The sequence below is a fragment of the Lepus europaeus genome, chromosome 16, assembly GCF_033115175.1.
Source record: "Lepus europaeus isolate LE1 chromosome 16, mLepTim1.pri, whole genome shotgun sequence".
Classification (NCBI taxonomy): Eukaryota; Metazoa; Chordata; class Mammalia; order Lagomorpha; family Leporidae; genus Lepus; species Lepus europaeus.
In genome coordinates this window covers 71,361,724-71,378,564 of record NC_084842.1, presented here as the reverse complement: position 1 = coordinate 71,378,564, position 16,841 = coordinate 71,361,724, and the positions used below count along the sequence as shown (strand labels likewise).

Below are 16,841 nucleotides of genomic sequence, written 5' to 3'. Positions count from 1 at the left end.
GCGTCTGCTCGTGGCAACCAGGAATGGAAACCGAACTCCAGGCGACTTAAAGAAGCAAAAATCACTGAGGTAGAAACCAGATCAGCGGAATCAGGGAAGAAAGTCAGGAGATTTTTTAAATGGATACATCTGCAGCTAGATCAGTGCGGGGAAAATACTACACTGTCCGAGAGTCCCTGGACAAGGTTCCCGCTCCGACTGACCTCCAGTGGGAGAACTGTAGTCACACACATCTGCCTCTTTGGACGGAGTGTGGTGAACTCAGAGACACCTGCCGCGCAGGGACACGCCCACTCGGGTTCGGGGCGGCGACCCCGCCCCGCAGCGGCCGGCCCCCCGGAGCCGGGTGGCGGCCCCGCCCCGCGCCGCCCCGCCCCGCCCCGCGCCGCGCACACGCCCCGCCCCGCACCGCCTCCGCCTCTCTGCGCAGGCGCAGGCTCGGCCGGCTGAGCCTGGAGGTGTGGCGCCGCTGTGCGGCCGCCGAACCGGACCGGAGCACTGGTGAGGTGGCGAAGGTTCGACCCAGCCGCTCCTGCGCCCCGCGATGCCGCGGACAGACCCGCGGCCCCGGCCTCTCTGATTAGGTCTCAGCACGCCAGGCGCCGAGGGAGCCCATGGCGGAGGCCTGCGAGCCCGGCCGGCGGGCGTCTGCGGGCGGCGGCAGCCTGGCGGCGGCGGAGGAGGAGGATGAGGAGCGGGAGCCGCTGCTGCCGCGGATCGCCTGGGCCCCGCCGCGGAAGGGCGGCCCGGGCGGCGCCGTGAGGCTGCCGGAGGCTGCGGGGGACGCCCCCCGCGAGGCCCGCGACGAGGAAGTGCTGCTGCCTCCCGGGGACTCGGCCAGCTGCCCGCACCGGGGCGTGGGGGTCCCGCGGACGGGCCCCGCCGACCTGGACCGGAACCGCCTCTCGGGTTCAGGTGCGAGCCGGCTCTCCCTTCTGTGCGCGCAGCCCCGGTTCGCGCCCTGCCCGCCTGGGCTCCTGGCCTCTCTCGCTCCCGCTCCGGGGTTTCTCGCCCAGGCTGCTGCACCCGGGGCCAAGGGTTGTCGCCGACTCTGCTTCCTTAGGCCTCCGCCCAGAGAGTGGCTGGACTCCGGGAATCAAACAGCACACTGTCAAGTGACGTCAGTTCGCTCCGGCTGAGACTCGAGTTTGAATCGAGAGCTCGGGAGGAGCAGAAAGTGGCCGGGTTGTGAGTTTCCAAGGTGGATGACAGGAGGGCGATGCACAGCAAGAATATTGTTAGCGCTGGGACACGTCTCACAGCCTTTGCCTAGTAAATATTGTGACGTTAGCTAGGGGCCACACAGGCCTGACTTGCTGGTGCTGCTTTCTGTCTAGGGAAGTTTGGCTCCCTTGAGTAGCTTCAGTACTTAGGCTTAAAAAGAGAGAGGAACCCGTTTTCGTTAGTGATGGGCCTCAGGTGAAAGAGAGATTAAATGAGGAAATACGGGGGGCTGGCGCTGTGGCATAGCGGGTTAAAGTCCCAGCCTGTAGCGCGGGCATACCATCTGGACGCCAGTTCGAGTCCTGGCTGCTCCACTTCCCATCCTGCTCTCTCCTATGGGCTGGGAAAGCAGAAGATGGCCCAAGTCCTTGGGCCCCTGCACCCGCGTGAGAGACCTGGAAGCTCCTGGCTCCTGGCTTCAGATCAGTTTAGCTCTGGCCGTTGAGGTCATCTGGGGAGTGAACCAGCAGATGGAACACTCGCTCCCTCGCTCCCTCGCTCTCTCTGGCTCTACCTGTCTCTATCACTCTGTACTTCAAACATAAAACCTTTAAAAGAAAAGACATGGAACGTTAGTAAATGTAGGCATTCTGCTTGCAAGCATGGATATTTGTTGGTAATCGGAAGTTTTTAAATGTTTATTTGTGTTTATTTGAAACGCAGAATGAGAGAGAGAAAGGCCTCTTCCATCCGCTGGCTCACTCCTGAAGTGCAGTGGACAACTTGGGTTTTGCCAGGCCAAAGCCAGGAGCTTGGAACTCCATCTGGATCTCCCATGTAGGTAGCAGGGACTCACTCACAGCAGCAATCATCGGCAGCCTTGTAGGCTCATTAGCAGGAGGTTGAATTGGCAGCAGGGTGGCTGGGCCTTGACTGTGGCACTGCTATTTGTGATGCTGGAGGGATGTGGGCCTTACCCACTGGGCCATAGTGCACAAGGATTAAGTGAGTTTGGGGGCAGGTGGAGTGGGAAGTGGAACTTAGTTAGGCATTTGGTATAACTAGAGTAGACTTGAAAGAAATGAAGACGGGCTGATGTGTAAACTGGTGATTTTAATACCTACGTGCTGGTCTTATGGTAGATTAAATGAGATGATATTGTACACTCAGCTATGACTCCCTACTTGAGAAAGTTTTCATTAATATTGCTTAGTTTTTCTGGAGTTAGATTTCACATGTCCTGCTACTAATACACGAATACATCTTCTGCAGTTGAAAGAACTTTGGACAGATCGGTCACATTCTAGTTGAACTTACATTCAGACATATTCCAGAGTAAATGAATCAGGCCCATGAGAAGCAGTCTGTCCACTTGTTAAGCTTTAGGGAATGTCTGACATACATGTTACATTGTCTTGCCTAACTGAGGCTTTGACAGTACAGTGTTTAGACAAATAGACGTGAAATTGGAACCATGATCCCAAATGGGCCTGCATTCACGTACCTTGGCAATTTGGATGTCTGTTATCTAGAATCTAGTCTGTGAAGCAACTACTAAGATCTGTGTCACTAGCTTGCCTTTTTTCTACAAGTAGCTTGTGTAACTAGATTTTAAAATAACCAGAAGCCTTGAAAGTGCATTTGTTCTGTGCAAATGAGGTCTTTTGTAAACAAATAGCATGAAGACCAGAAGACGACAAAGTGAGAATAGAGTATCACACTGCAGATGGATTAAAGAGAATTGCTGCTTTAAAGAATTGCTTCTTTAATGAATATCACAGTTTGCAGTTTGCTGAGATCTGGGTTTTGGCTCTTCATTAATTCTCACAACAGCACAGCGAGTTGTTACTCACCCACAGCCTTGTGAAGATTGAAAATTACTAAAACGGTAACCACTGGTAGTTCAAAGAATTTCAGCGGTGGGTGGTTTGCCCAAAGTCAAATATCCAGGAAGTGGTAAAGGCAGGACTGAGCCTGCTTCTTCCTTTTTCATGTCTTGCACTTCTTCCATTTTGCTGTAGATCCCTGAGTGTGATTATTATGGAGGTTTTGTTTTCATAGTTTTGAATTATAAAAACGATTTACAAATTTTAAAGCACTCTTAAAAGTTTGAGTAATTTAACTAGAGTTTTTAGTTGTTTTTTTTTAGGAGCTTATTAATTTTTTTTGTTCTTTACCATCCAAAATTCCATGAAAATTCTCTGGTTCCAAGAAATTCTTGCCTTTAGGTTAATATTAACTTCATTGATGATGCTTGACTATTTTGTTTATATACACAGGTGCTTTAACCAGTGAAGGAATGTCATGTCTGTTATCTTTATTTTAATAAGACATGTGACAGAGTTTGGATAGAGCATAAACCATACTCAGTTATTGGGTCAGTGCCACGGAAGAAGGGTTAGTGGCACTCCTTGGTCTAGTTAGCACTTTGATCAGTGAGTTGGGAAATAATAAAGATGATAATAGATAATATCTACATAGCGGTTAGTATGTGCTGGGCGAAGTTCTGTGTGCCTCACATATTAATTCATAATATATGAGCTATAATGTAGTGAAGTGAGTATCAGGGAAGTGAACACTTTTTATTCTCACTTTAAGAAAGCACAGAGGTGAGGTGATTTCTCTGAGCTCCCAGTTCATACAAACCAGGAGCACTTATCCTGTCTCAGAAGTCTAACAGAGCACAGTGTTAGAATTCACAGTTACCAGGGTAGAATAAAATGTACATTTTTAAGTCATTTGATGATTTGCAGCATGATAACTAATAAATGTATAAACAAAATATGAAAATCGCAAATGAGGAGGGAAGATGAGAATGGGAAATAAGTGTAGTGAACTAAGTGAGCGCGAGACTGGAATGAAAGTACAAATACGGGTCAGATGGCTGACGCAGGCAGCCCACAAGTTTGTTAAGATTACTGAGCGGCTAGTGAGAGAAACAGTCACTGCTCGTAAGGTTAAAAATGACAAAGGATAATGTGTCGTTTAGTCTTTGGGAGAAGAGACTGTATGCTGAACAACATCTTTGGAATAAAAGTGGTTAGTTTCATAGCTGTACTTCTTAGAACTTCTCTCAAGACCATTTCAGTAGAAGCAATTAAAAAGAAAAAAGTTTATTTATTTGAAAGGTTCAGTGACAGAGAGAGAGAGAAAGAGATGTTCCATTTGCTGTTTCACTCCCCAGATGGCCACAGCAACCAAGGCCAGGCCGGCCTAAAGCCAAGAGCCAGGAACTCCATGCAGGTTTCCCAATGCGTGGCAGGGCCCAAGTACTTGGCCCACCTTCCACTGCCTTCACAGAGTAGCCAAGACTTGAAAGTGGCACTCTGATCTGGGCTGCTGGTGTTGCAAACAGTGGCTTAGCCTGCTGTACCATGACACCAGCCCGCGGCAGAAGTAATTTTAGGAACTGATGCTATCAGTATTGTTTGTTCTAGGTTGAAGACACTGATAATGTGGTTTAAAGGAGGTTTCTAGAAGAGCAGATATTCATGTATTTTCACACTCCTCCATAAGTGAACTTTGAAAGATAGTGGAGATATGTTGGAGATTATTCCACAACCAGTGCGTAAAGGACAGCTGTTCGTTTTACCATTTATTACAGAGATATGGCAGTCATCAAATACTTACGTGCCAATGGACATCAAAGCCTTGAGGAAAGAATAGTGACCTATAGCAAATGGATGCCGGGTTGTCTGCCGTACCTCCATATGAATTTATAACCTAAGAGGGGAGACAGTCAATTAAAACCAACACTTTTACAGACTGCTTGGGTCGGGGAAAGTTGAGGGTTCCACTGAGGCCTGGAGCCATGCCCTAGATGTTGGAGCCAGGGAGGACATGGCAGAGGAAGGGGCATCTGATCTGAGATCTGAAAGACAGATGGCCCTGCAATGCCCAAGGCAGGCTTCAGTTCACCAAGCTTGTGAGCATCTCATTTGTTCCTAGGACATACACTGGTTAGGTGGGTAACGTGTAGTAAAGATGGTCAGATGGAGTTCTAATCCTCAGGGAAGAAGAATCCATTCTGATTTCCTTAAAATGAAAACTTGACAAGTTACTGTACTTAGATTCAACTAAATTTAAAAGGTTATACAGTGGGTTTTCTTACTTCAGTTTCTGCTTTTTTGTTTGTTTATTTTATTTATTTGAAAGGCTGGGTTAGAGAGACAGAGAGATGTCTTCCATCAGCTGGTTCATTCCCCAAATGGCCTCAACAGCCAAGACTGGGCCAAGGTGAAACCAGGAGCCAGGAGCTTCTTCCGGGTCTACTACACATTTGCAGGGGCCCAAGCACTTGGGCCATCTTCCACATTAGCAGGGAGCTGGATTGGAAGAGGAGCAGCTTTGGGACACGAGCTAGCACCCATATGGCATGCCGGCGCTGCATGATTTTAGCTGCTACAGATACCCCAGTGCCAGCCCTCCCACCCCAGTTTCTGCTTTCTAAAGGACCACTTAATAACTAAAAGTGTGGTCAGTAGGATAGTTTGTTAATGTTTCAAGCAAATTTGTAGAGGGCCTACCATGTGCTGGGTCTTGTTTGAGGCACTTGAGATGCATCAGAGAACAAGTCTCTGACTTCCAAGGACTCAGATTATTTTGTGATAGCATTGAAGTGTGAAGGAAGAGTGAAAATTGGCCAGGGGAAAAAAGTTAGGCATATTGATGAGTAGCATGGGCAAAGGTTCGGGCCCGGGCTGGACATTTGTGAAAAGTAAGGACCTTGAGTAGGACCAGGACCTTACTAGAAGACTACCACCTCCTCTTAGAGGTGACCCAGAGGGAATATGTGTAGTAAAATTAGAGGGAGAGAGGTAGGATGGAGAGAGAACGTGCACATTGCTGTTTGATGGTTCACTACCCAAATACCTGTAACAGCCAAGGTTGGGAACCCAATTACTTGCACCATCTAGCTGCTGCCTCCCAGAGTTTGCGTTAGTAGGAAGTTTGGAGTCAGGAGTTGGGGCTGGGTATTAAGCCCAGGTATTCTAGTGTGGAATGTGGGCAGTTTCACCACCAGGCTAAATGCCTGCCCCAGTAATTTTAGTTGCAAAAAAATTAAAGAAAATGAAACTACCCACACCCACACCCTCAGTTATTAAGCAAAATCGCAACAAACCTTCAACTAGATCATCCATAGCACATCTGTCTTGAAGCAGAGTGACATCTGGAAGTGTCCTCCAAGTTAATAAGATTAGGAAAATTGTGGCATAGTGGATTAAGCTGCCGCTTGCAGTGTCAGCATCCCATATGGGTGCTGGTTCAAGTCCTAGCGGCTCCACTTCTAATCTAGCTTCCTGCTAATACGCCTGGGAAAGCAGTGGAAGATGGTCCAAGTGCTTGAACCCCTGCACCTACATGGGAGACCCAGAAACTCCTAGCTCTGGCTTCAGATGGGCCCAACTCTGGCCATGGTGGCCATCTGGAAGTGAACAAGCAGATGGAAGACTCTCTTTCTCTAACTCTGCCTTTCAAAATAAATAAAAATTTAAAAAAATAAAATTGTAGAATGTAAATGTCAGTTAAGTAAAACATCTACTAAAAGCAGTTACTTTGATTTTAGACAGTTGATAAAAGACCAGGGTTTTCTGTTTTTGTTTCTATTTTTAAGTGCCTTTCTGGATGTAAGTACCTTTCTGTTATGGTAAACCCAGACCATCCTTAAATGAAAGAAGGCACAGCTTGCTGTAGGGTGGATATTACCTCATTTGTCCAAGATTCTCATTAGAGACAAAGAGAAAAGGGATGAGAATCTCATGGCCTTTTTTATGGAAATGTTTCAAAATATTCAAGGGGCCAGCATTGTGGCACAGTGGGTTAGGCCAGTACTTATAGTGCCAGCAACCCATATCAGAGTGCCTGTTTGGGTCCTGGCTACTCTGCTTCCGATCCAACTTCCTGCTGATGCACCTGGGGATGCAGTGGATTTGGACCCCTGCCACCCAGATGGGAGACCCAGATGGAGTCCCAGGTTCCTATCTTCGACCTTGTCCAACCCCAGCTCTTGTGGCCATTTAAAGAGTGAACCAGTGGGTGAAAAGTCTTGCTCTCTCGTCTCTTCCTCTCTCTCTCTCTCTCTCTCAAATAAATAAATGAATAAATCATAAAAAAAAAAGTATTCAGGATGATCCTGGGTTTCATGATAGCAGCAAAAGTAGTTTCTATGATGGACTCTCAAAATATCCACAAACCAGTTTGGTAACATTTAATAGTAGTAATGTCAAGGCCTGCACATATTAGGACACTTCAAAAAATTCATGAAAACAAAAAGGAGTTAAAAGGTAAGTTTATTTTGGTACAAAAAATTTTGAAATCCATGCATAGTTTTTCATAATACACATTTTCTGTGAAGTGTCTGAAGAGCCCTTGTATGCGTGGATTTTTGCACCAACATAAGCTTATCTTTTAATATCAGTTTTTTGCAAGAACTTTTGAACTAATGGCCAAAAGACTGCTCAAGTACAGAATGGGAGAGACCAAAAGTGGTCTTGGAGTTCAGCCCTTCGATTAATGAGTTAGCAGTGTGTTGCTAATGCAGGGTTAGAAGGCTTCTTGTTCTGGGTTAACAGCCAGGCTTGGTGTCTCTGGTCCCTGCAATGGGTTGTCAGTTCTGGAGACTATATGGAGGACTGTCACCAGGCAGGAAGAAGTAGGTAGACTTTTATTTTGATCAATGGCAAGTCTAGGACAGAGGCTGAAACTGCTAGAGACTTATTTTGTTTCTGGAAAATGAAGTTTATTATATTATTGCTTTCACACAATTGAGAAGCATCTAAGAAATGTGATCTCTTTGAATGTGTTTAAGCATTGGCCCAAAGACCACTTTCTCTAGTGATGTATTATGAAGTTATACCAGTACTGGGTGAAAGGTTGGAACAGAAAACTTTCCAGATTCATTCTTTTGTTCAGGGTTCAGGAATCTCTGATGTAGAAGAAATATCATTTGACTAATGGTAATTGTTTTGGCATATTTATGTATTCAGATATTTGTAAGTGCCCACTAAATACTATTCCCTTTTCCAAATGAACAAGATGGTCCAAAAAAAAAAAAAAGAATTTGGAAAAAAAGAATTTGGAAAGATAAGCAAAAATGACTTGATTTTTACATATCAGTTGTATATATATAAATATGATTAAAATACTTCAATTATTTATTCTTTTGAATAAGTTAAATATTCTCAGTAGCCCTTTTTGTAATATTTTTCTCAGCATAAACTTTAAAAAATTAGTAAATAACTTTTATTTCTGTCTGAATTAGATAAACTTTAAATGAAGGAAAGTGTTTAAATGCCTTCTAAACTGTGAAAAGCTTTTGGCTTATCTGCCACTTTACATGATTAATTATCAATTTGTTTTCATGATCTCTCATTTTTTAAAATCCTATCTTGGATGGATGTTGTGATAATTAGATAACAATGCATGTGAAAACACATTGCAAATGTTGAAGCACCATATAAATAAATCATTAATGTGAGGCTTTATTGTTATCCAAAAAAATTATCAATCCATTCAGCAATTGTTTATTGAGTGCTATTATGTTCCAGGACTTACATAAGTTCCAAAGATACAGCAGTGAAAATCCTTGTCTTCTTGGAGTTCAAAAAATAAATTACACAGTACACTAGAGGAAAAATGCTAAACAGAAAAATTGTGGTTAGAGGCAGTTGGGTGAAGGGCTTAGGGACTATCTTCAAGTGAGATGGGAAACCCTTGGAGTGTTTGGTACAATGTTTTAACAAGGTTGCTGTAGCTTATCTTGTTGAGTGTAGAGAGGCACAGGTGAAAGAGACCGATTAGAGGACTCTTGTAATGATTTAGGTGAGAGCTGCTAGTGACCCCAATCATGTGGAAGGGATGGAGATGGTAAGGAGGGGTTGGATTCTGGGTACTTATTCAAGGTGCAGCCAACATGACTTGGTGATAGATTGGATGTGGAGGGTGAGCATGTGAAACCCTAGATGACCAGAAGATTTGGAGTTGTCAGGAACTGAACAAGGGAAGAGTGGAAGTGATGCCTTCAGGAGGATTGGGCCAGTGAGGAGTTCAGTTTTGGCTAATGAAGTTGAAGCTGTTAGTCAACATCCAAGCAGACACCTCAAGTACTGGGCAGAAGTTCAGGCTCAAAGTACAAATGTGGGCATTACTAGTGTTGATCTAGGAGAGAAGAGGACCATGAACTGAACCTGGGGCATTTCAAAGTGAAGTAGAGGACAGGTAGGTGTGGCACTGGGTATTGGTGATAGTTTTTTTCTGGTTGCTTGCTTAATGAAATGAGAGGCTAGGTCATTTGCTGAGAGGATGAGAGAGGTGGTATTGGGAATTTAAAGCGAGAACTTATTTTGTTTGTGTATGTTTCTTTGGTCAAGTTCAGCTTGAATCGGTGCAGGCGTGCAGTTGACAGACAGTTGGGTTTAACCAAGACTAGGATTTTTCCAGGTCACCATGATGAAGGGAGGAAGCAAGAGTGGTCTTCTATTGATTGGCCATAATTCAAGCTGGCCAGGGAGGGAAGTAAGGACACAAAGCAGGTAAAGCCGATGACAGCATACTTCAGTGCTTTGTAGGTTGTTGTTGGGGGGAACTTTTGGACTCTGTACAGAGGGACTGAACTGAGAAGACAGGAGGTACTTGAAATTTCAGGTATGGATAGACGGAGGTTCTTGGTAATGACAAGATCCCAGGAGTGACTGGAGCTAGAAGCCGAAGTGGGTTGGAGGACAGAATCAGTGCAGAGGAGTCCAAAGAAATGTGAGCTATTAGTGTGACTATTTCAACAAATACTGAAACTTAAAGGGAAGTGGGAGGGGCTGGCATTGTGGTGGAGGGGGTCAAGCCAGTTAGAGTCCCAGCTGCTCCACTTCTGATGCAGCTCCCTGCTCATGTGCCTGGGAAAGAGCAGAGGATGACGACCCAAGTGCTAGGTCCCCTGCACCCATTTGGGAGATTCGGAAGAGGTTCCAGGCTCCGGGCTCCTGGCTTTGGCCTGGCCGAGTCTTGGCTGTTGTGGCACCTAGGTAGTGAACAAGAGGATGGATGACCTCACTACCTGTCTCTCAAATAAATAAAATAAGTCTTTAAAAAAGGGGGAGAAGTGGGACACAAAGAAAAAAAATAAGGAAATGGAAAGGATAATTGCCTGTTGTGATTGGTTTACACTGTGTTATATATGCAGAAATATTGAAGTGTAACCTACAAAAATATATATATGTATAACAGGTTAATTCAAAATTTTAAAAATACATAAAGCACTTTTTAAAAGTAGTCGGGCTAGGGAAGAATAAAAAATAGAATTAGAGCAGTCTGTACAGTACTTGATTACATTTTGTGTCCCTTACCATCCGAATGTTGATAACCTGATCCATCTCATGAGCTTTCTCATAGTTGGTCTTCTTTGTGCAGCAACTACTGGTGCTTCAGAGCTGAATGCATTCTTGGATGATCCAGAATTTGCTGATACTATATTGAAAGCAGAGCAAGCAATAGAACTTGGAATTTTTCCAGAAAGAATCTCTCAAGGTTCAAGTGGAAGTTACTTTGTGAAGGATCCTAAGAGGGTGAGAATGTCACAGACCTACTATATATAACAGAAATTTTGGAAAACTAATTTAAATCTGAGGTCATTGTGAGTTTCTGAAGATATTTTCCTATTAAGTCTGATTGCATCCTATATTCCAAAATAAAGGTCAGTTTGCGTGTGTGTGTGTGTGTGTGTATGTTCATATTCGTTTCACCAAAACACTCGTATTTAGAAATGGAGCTAATCATTTGAAGTCATAGTTTGCTGTTTAGTTATTTTATATTAGGTTTCAAGTATTTATTGAATGCCCACATTCAGCTGTGAAGTTGTTGAGCATTTAGTCAGAGGTCTTTACCTAAATATCATTTTCAAGTACTTGATTTTTCTGAAGACTAGATTTTGGCCTAGAAATTTTTTTCTGGTATTTTATCAGGGGAAGTAGGCTGGGTAATTTGAAGTTTCAAGGCATTGCAATGTGACAAGGTAAAATGAACCAAAATATGATTTTGGGGCAGAAGAAGGAAGTCTATACAGTACTTTGTTCCACAATCTAGAAGTTTTTGAAAAATCTATGTTACCTTTCTAAAAGATTTCCAAACCTTATATAACCAGCAGTTCTTTTTTTTTTAGAGGGAAGAAAGTTTATAATTTGGGGCATGGCAGGGACAAAGGTTAAAATTTATTTTGAAACATATTATTTTTTTGAAGTTTAAATATAGTCAGTCCTAGGTAATGTCACTCTCTCAATCTTTATTCCAAACTTGAATTTTTAAAAATATTTTAATGTTTGTTGATTTTCATCTACTTGAAAGGCAGAGTGACAGGCAGGGAAAGCAAACAGAGGGAGATCTTCCATCTGCTGGTTTATTTCCCAGTCTGCAACAGCCAGAGCTGGCCAGGCTGAAGCCAAGAGCCAGGAACTCCATCTGGGTCTCCAGTGTGGGTAGCAAGAACCCAAGTATTTGAGCCATCATCTGCTGTTTTCCCAAGCACATTAAAATAAGAAGCTGGATCGAATGCAGAGTAGCTGGAACTCAGACTGGCGCTGTGTTTTGATGGGGGTGTCCCAAGTGGCAGCTTTATCTGCTATGTTATAATATCCTCCCCACAAGCTTAATTTATTCTTGTTGACATTTTTTTTTACTAGTGCCTCAGATTTTATTGCAATATAAAACAATTAAATACTTAAAAGATTTTTTTATTTCTAGTCTAAGAATAATTCATTCTCTAAATTTAATATGAACAGACTGGTACTAAAGAGTTAGAGACTTAAACATTAATGAGCAATTTTTTTATATAAAAGTTTATTTAAAATTGGATAATGAAAAATATAATGAGAAAAGGATTAGGATGGGAGAATCTGACAACATAGATGTTCACTGTGTCTTATTATGACCCTTGTATTTTAACTTTTTATTTTCATTTTTATTTGAAAGGCAGAGAGAGAGAGAGAGAGAGAGAGAGAAAGAGAGCCCAATGGAGAGAGATCTCCCATCTGCTGGTTCACTGCCTGACACAGCTAGGGTTAGGCCAGGCTGACACCAGGAGCTGGAATTCGGTCTGGGTCTCCCACATGGGTGGCAAGGATCCAGTACTTTTGCATCATTTGTTGCCTCCCAAGATGCACATTAGCAGGAAGCTGGATCCAAAAAGCACAGGAGCTGGGACCTGAACCAGGCACCCAGATATGGGTTGCAGGCATCCCAAGCACAACTTAACTACTATGCCAAACACCATTCCAGATCTTCATATTTTCAAGAACTGATAGTTGTCATTATATTTTAATTCATTTAACAGTTACTTGAATGTATGCTGGGTGTCAGATACTGTTCTGAATAGAGAAGCAGCCCTAACAAAGTACCTGCCTTGGGGCCAGTGCTGTGGCACTGTGGGTTAAGCTGCTTTCTGTAGTGCTAGCATTCCATATGGGTGCAGGTTCAAGTCCTGGCTGCTGTACTTCTGATCCAGCTTCCTGCTAATGCACTTGGGAAAGCAGCAGAGGATAGCTGAAGTGCTTGGGCCCCTGCACTCACATGGGAGACCTGAAAGAAACTCCTGGCTTCAGCCTGGTCCAGCCCCAGCCGTTGTAGCCATTTGGGGAGTGAACCAGCAGGTGGAAGATCTCTCTCTCTCTCTCTGCCTCTCCTCTCTCTCTCTGTAACTCTGATTTTGAAATGAATAAATCTTAAAAAAAAAAAAATCCCTGCCTTGTTAAAATATACAATATGTTGGGGGAAAATAGACAATAGAAAGTAGACCAAAAAGTCACATAATTTGGATATTCAATAGATTTTGAATAATAACACCGACCTAGAATTGTGGTTATTGAACAATTAAAGATCAGTGGAGCCTGATCTCACCTTGGATGTGGAGTATTGTAAAATGGGTGAAATCAGAGCTAATCTGGTCCAGTGGCACAGGGTCACTTACCCAGGGTTTGTCCGAAGACTGTGAAAACCAGTCCAAAGATTATTGACTTTTCGATTGTTGAATGTGAATGCGTGTCAAAATGTGATTGGAACTAAACCGCTTCATGCCTGAGGGTTGTGCTTAAATCTTTGGTGGTAAATGAGTTCTCAGAATGCATTTTATGGATTTATCTATCTACAGTAAAAGTATAATAAGATTTTTTTTCCATATAGAAAACTATTGGTGTGTTCAAACCCAAATCAGAAGAGCCTTATGGTCAACTGAATCCAAAATGGACCAAATATGTTCATAAGGTCTGCTGCCCCTGCTGCTTCGGCAGAGGCTGCCTGCTTCCCAACCAGGGCTATCTCTCCGAAGCTGGCGCCTACCTTGTGGATGAAAAGCTTCACTTGGGCATTGTCCCCAAAACAAAGGTAAAGGAGGATTTGTTTTGAATCCTGTGCTTCTGATTTACAACCTGGTTGTCTGTGACTCTATTGGCAGTAACTCCTAATGATAAGGCCTGACGTTGAGCCCAGTTTTGCTAAGCCAAGAGTCATGAGCAACGTCTACATTGCCTCCCATGTAAATCCACAAAGTTTCCAAAGGAGTGTCTCCTGTTCCTGTGCGGTCAGACAGTGCTAACAAAAAGAGGAGGAAAAACTGGCGTTGAGAAAGCAGAAAAGGAACAGAATCCAGAGAGCCTGTGGAAGGTAGAGGTAACGAAAATGCTCAAGACAGCCCTTGTTTGGCCAGGAGCTTTAGAAGTTTTTACTTGAAGCCTTCCTCAAAATACTCATTCCTAACTCTGCATTCCAAGACTCGTATTATTCCTTGCACTGGAAAATTTTAGGCTCCTTTTATACTCTCAGAAAGAAATATGTGCCCCCATTAACAGGCTTTGCAAATTCCTTTCTATTATAGGTTCTCTAGGGCATAAACATGGGCAATTATTACAGGGATAAACTTGAGCATTTACAGCATTAGAGTGAGTTTCATGGTATATATGAATAAAAATACTATAATGCAAATCCTAGCCATTTGAGGCCAGCATTGTGGCACAGTGGGTTAATGCCAGCATCGTATATTGGAGTGCTTGTCTACTCTGCTACCCACCCACCTTCCTGCTGATGCACCAGGGAAGGCAGTAGAGGATGGCCCAGTGCTCAGGTCCCTGCCACCAATGTGGGAGATCAGGATAGAGTTTCTTGCTCCTGGCTTTCAGCCTGGCCCAGCCCTGGCTTTTCTGGCCGTTGCAGGCATTTGGGGAGTGAATCAGCAAATGGAAGATCTCTCCCTCGCTCCCTTTCACCCCTCCCCCTCCCCCCTTCCCCTTACATCCTCTCCTGCTGCCCTCTTGCTCTCTCCTCCCTCTATGTTCTGCCTTTCAAATAAATACATTAATCCAAGAAGAAAATCCTAACCATGTTACTAAACTGTATGTTTCCAGGTGGTTTGGCTTGTCAGTGAGACATTTAACTACAGTGCAATTGACCGTGCAAAATCAAGAGGCAAAAAGTACGCTTTAGAAAAAGTGCCTAAAGTAGGCAGAAAGTTTCATCGGATAGGGCTCCCTCCTAAGGTAAGTCACTCTGAGAAGCTTTGCTTGGGGCAGGTGGGTGCCAGTGTGCCAGGCATTGTGCTCCAGGCTGTGGATTTAACTGTAAAGAAAGCACTTCGGCCTTTAAGGAGCTTATAGTAAACAAGCGATTTCACACTGTCCATGTGATGGTAAATTCAGGAATCTCCGACAGGATGGGAAAGGAATGCCTGACTGAGTTTGAAGGGGTGAGACTGTTTCCAGAGAGGTAGCATCAAAGGTTTTATGAAGTAATGACTGCTGGCGCAGGTCTAGAGTGGAGTCCTGGGTTGCAGCCGCAGCCTCTCTGCTAGTTAGCTCGGAGACCTGGGGCAGCCCAGGTTAGAGGGAGGTCGTTGTGAGGATAAAATTAACAAGTTCATGTCAAGTACTTGGCATGTCGTAAAGGCTCCGGCAATGAAGTCACTGTTTGCTAACTACATAGTCAGTAGATTTTGTTTTTTCTTCCCTCTTTAAATATAAATGATTAGCAGCTTATCTAAGGGATAGGGAAAGGCATTCTAGAGAAAGCTCTCGGATTTATTATTTTTAAAATGTATTTGTCTTGTGATTTTGTTTTTTTGTTGATGCTGTACATTTATTTAGATCAATGAATTTGAGTACAGCTGCGTGGTTAATTTAGCTTTTTTATTTAGTTGTACTGCAAGAAGGCAGGCAGGATGTGTGAAAGTGTTTTCAAGACCTTGTCCTGAAATAAGTGTGACTAGAGGAGGTGTTATTTCTGTATTTTAGAACTACAGGTACTTAATTTAAAAAGTTTTAGCAAATCATTAAAATTTCATGTGAACAGCAGAAACATAAACTGTCAGGGTCAAAAACAGATTTTTCTTTGTGGTTGTGGTGATCTGCTTGTTTGTGTTTGTGAGGCAGATTGGGTTACCTGACCCTAGGCTAACAGTGCCATCCACTGTTTAAATGTGTTTTCTTTCTCTAGCAAACTGTTGAATGCTAACTAGTAATTTTAGTAATAAAAATACTTTTAAAATAGACATACATGCAAGGAAAGGACACGTTTTTAAAAATCACTGCACAGGTTATGATTAATTGATCAGTTCTTTAAAATTTATAACAGGTTCTTTAATCTGCTTGGTAAAAGAATTCGTTCTGTTTGTTGACTAAAATTAATTCTGAAATGTTCCTGCAGTAAGCTAAAATTGCAGTATTATTAAATATCCAAGATAAGGATAGAATTTGGCCTCCATAATTAAATTCATTTTGATGCATATTTTTGGAAAATGCCTTCTTGTTAAGATTGTTACCTTGAAGTGTATACTTACTTTCTTTTTTAAAATTGTCCTAAAATAGCTGGCATGCTCCTTGAAAGTCCGAAGTTGAGCATTTTTTATTTGATATATTCTTCACGTGATTATTTAAAATCAGTGTATAAAAATAGTTGCTTGATAAATGTGGCTTATCTAAATCAGCATTAACTCTTGTTTTTCTTATTGTGTTTGTATAACATATTTTGTGATAGTACTGCTGAGAAATTAAAAATTAATCCTTTTGTTTTCATACTTTTCTTTTCTAACTGTAGTTCTTAAAATTATAGATTGGTTCCTTTCAGTTATTTGTTGAAGGTTACAAGGAGGCTGAATATTGGCTTAGGAAATTTGAAGCGGATCCTTTGCCTGAGAATATTAGAAAACAATTTCAGTCACAGTTTGAAAGGCTGGTGGTTTTGGATTACATCATCAGAAACACAGGTATTAAAGTTCTCTCATTTGTTCACTCACATCTCGTTAGCTCTTGAACTTTATTTTTGAATCCGAATTAAAGTCGACGTCTTGAGGCCACTTCTTCTCTGTGCCTTGGAAAACAGAGCTGTGGAGCTGAGCGGGATCGGTCCTGTGCAGACCCCTGCCCAGTGCACAGAGACCTGTTCCTTCTCCTGGGGCAGGAGTTCCCTAAGGTCAGGAGCAAGCAAGGCATTCGAAATGCCGTCTGTATAACAGGAGCATTCGGGGACTTCAGAAAGTTACCTTGCGGCAAACGTGTCTCAGGATCCGCGTGTCGTGTTTTCATGAGCACGTTTTCCACAGATGATTTGAAGACCCTTCCTTGAGTAATGAGAACTTGATGGTGTAACTTATTTCAGAAGCGTATTTTGACGTTAAGTAACGGTTAGTGTAGTCTATGAGTACATTAAAC

The 16,841-nt window shown here is 43.1% G+C and overlaps 1 protein-coding gene across 1 annotated transcript in view; it reads left to right on the top strand.

The window, feature by feature from the left end:
• Positions 1-468: 468 nt before the first annotated feature.
• Positions 469-16,841, top strand: part of PI4K2B (phosphatidylinositol 4-kinase type 2 beta) — a 42,340-nt gene continuing 25,967 nt past the window's right edge. Inside the window, exons 1-5 of the mRNA XM_062213114.1 lie at positions 469-915; positions 10,567-10,721; positions 13,327-13,527; positions 14,544-14,675; positions 16,243-16,396. Of these exons, the coding sequence (XP_062069098.1) occupies positions 615-915; positions 10,567-10,721; positions 13,327-13,527; positions 14,544-14,675; positions 16,243-16,396 (943 nt within the window). The 5' untranslated portion in view covers positions 469-614. The remainder of the gene's footprint in view (positions 916-10,566; positions 10,722-13,326; positions 13,528-14,543; positions 14,676-16,242; positions 16,397-16,841) is intronic.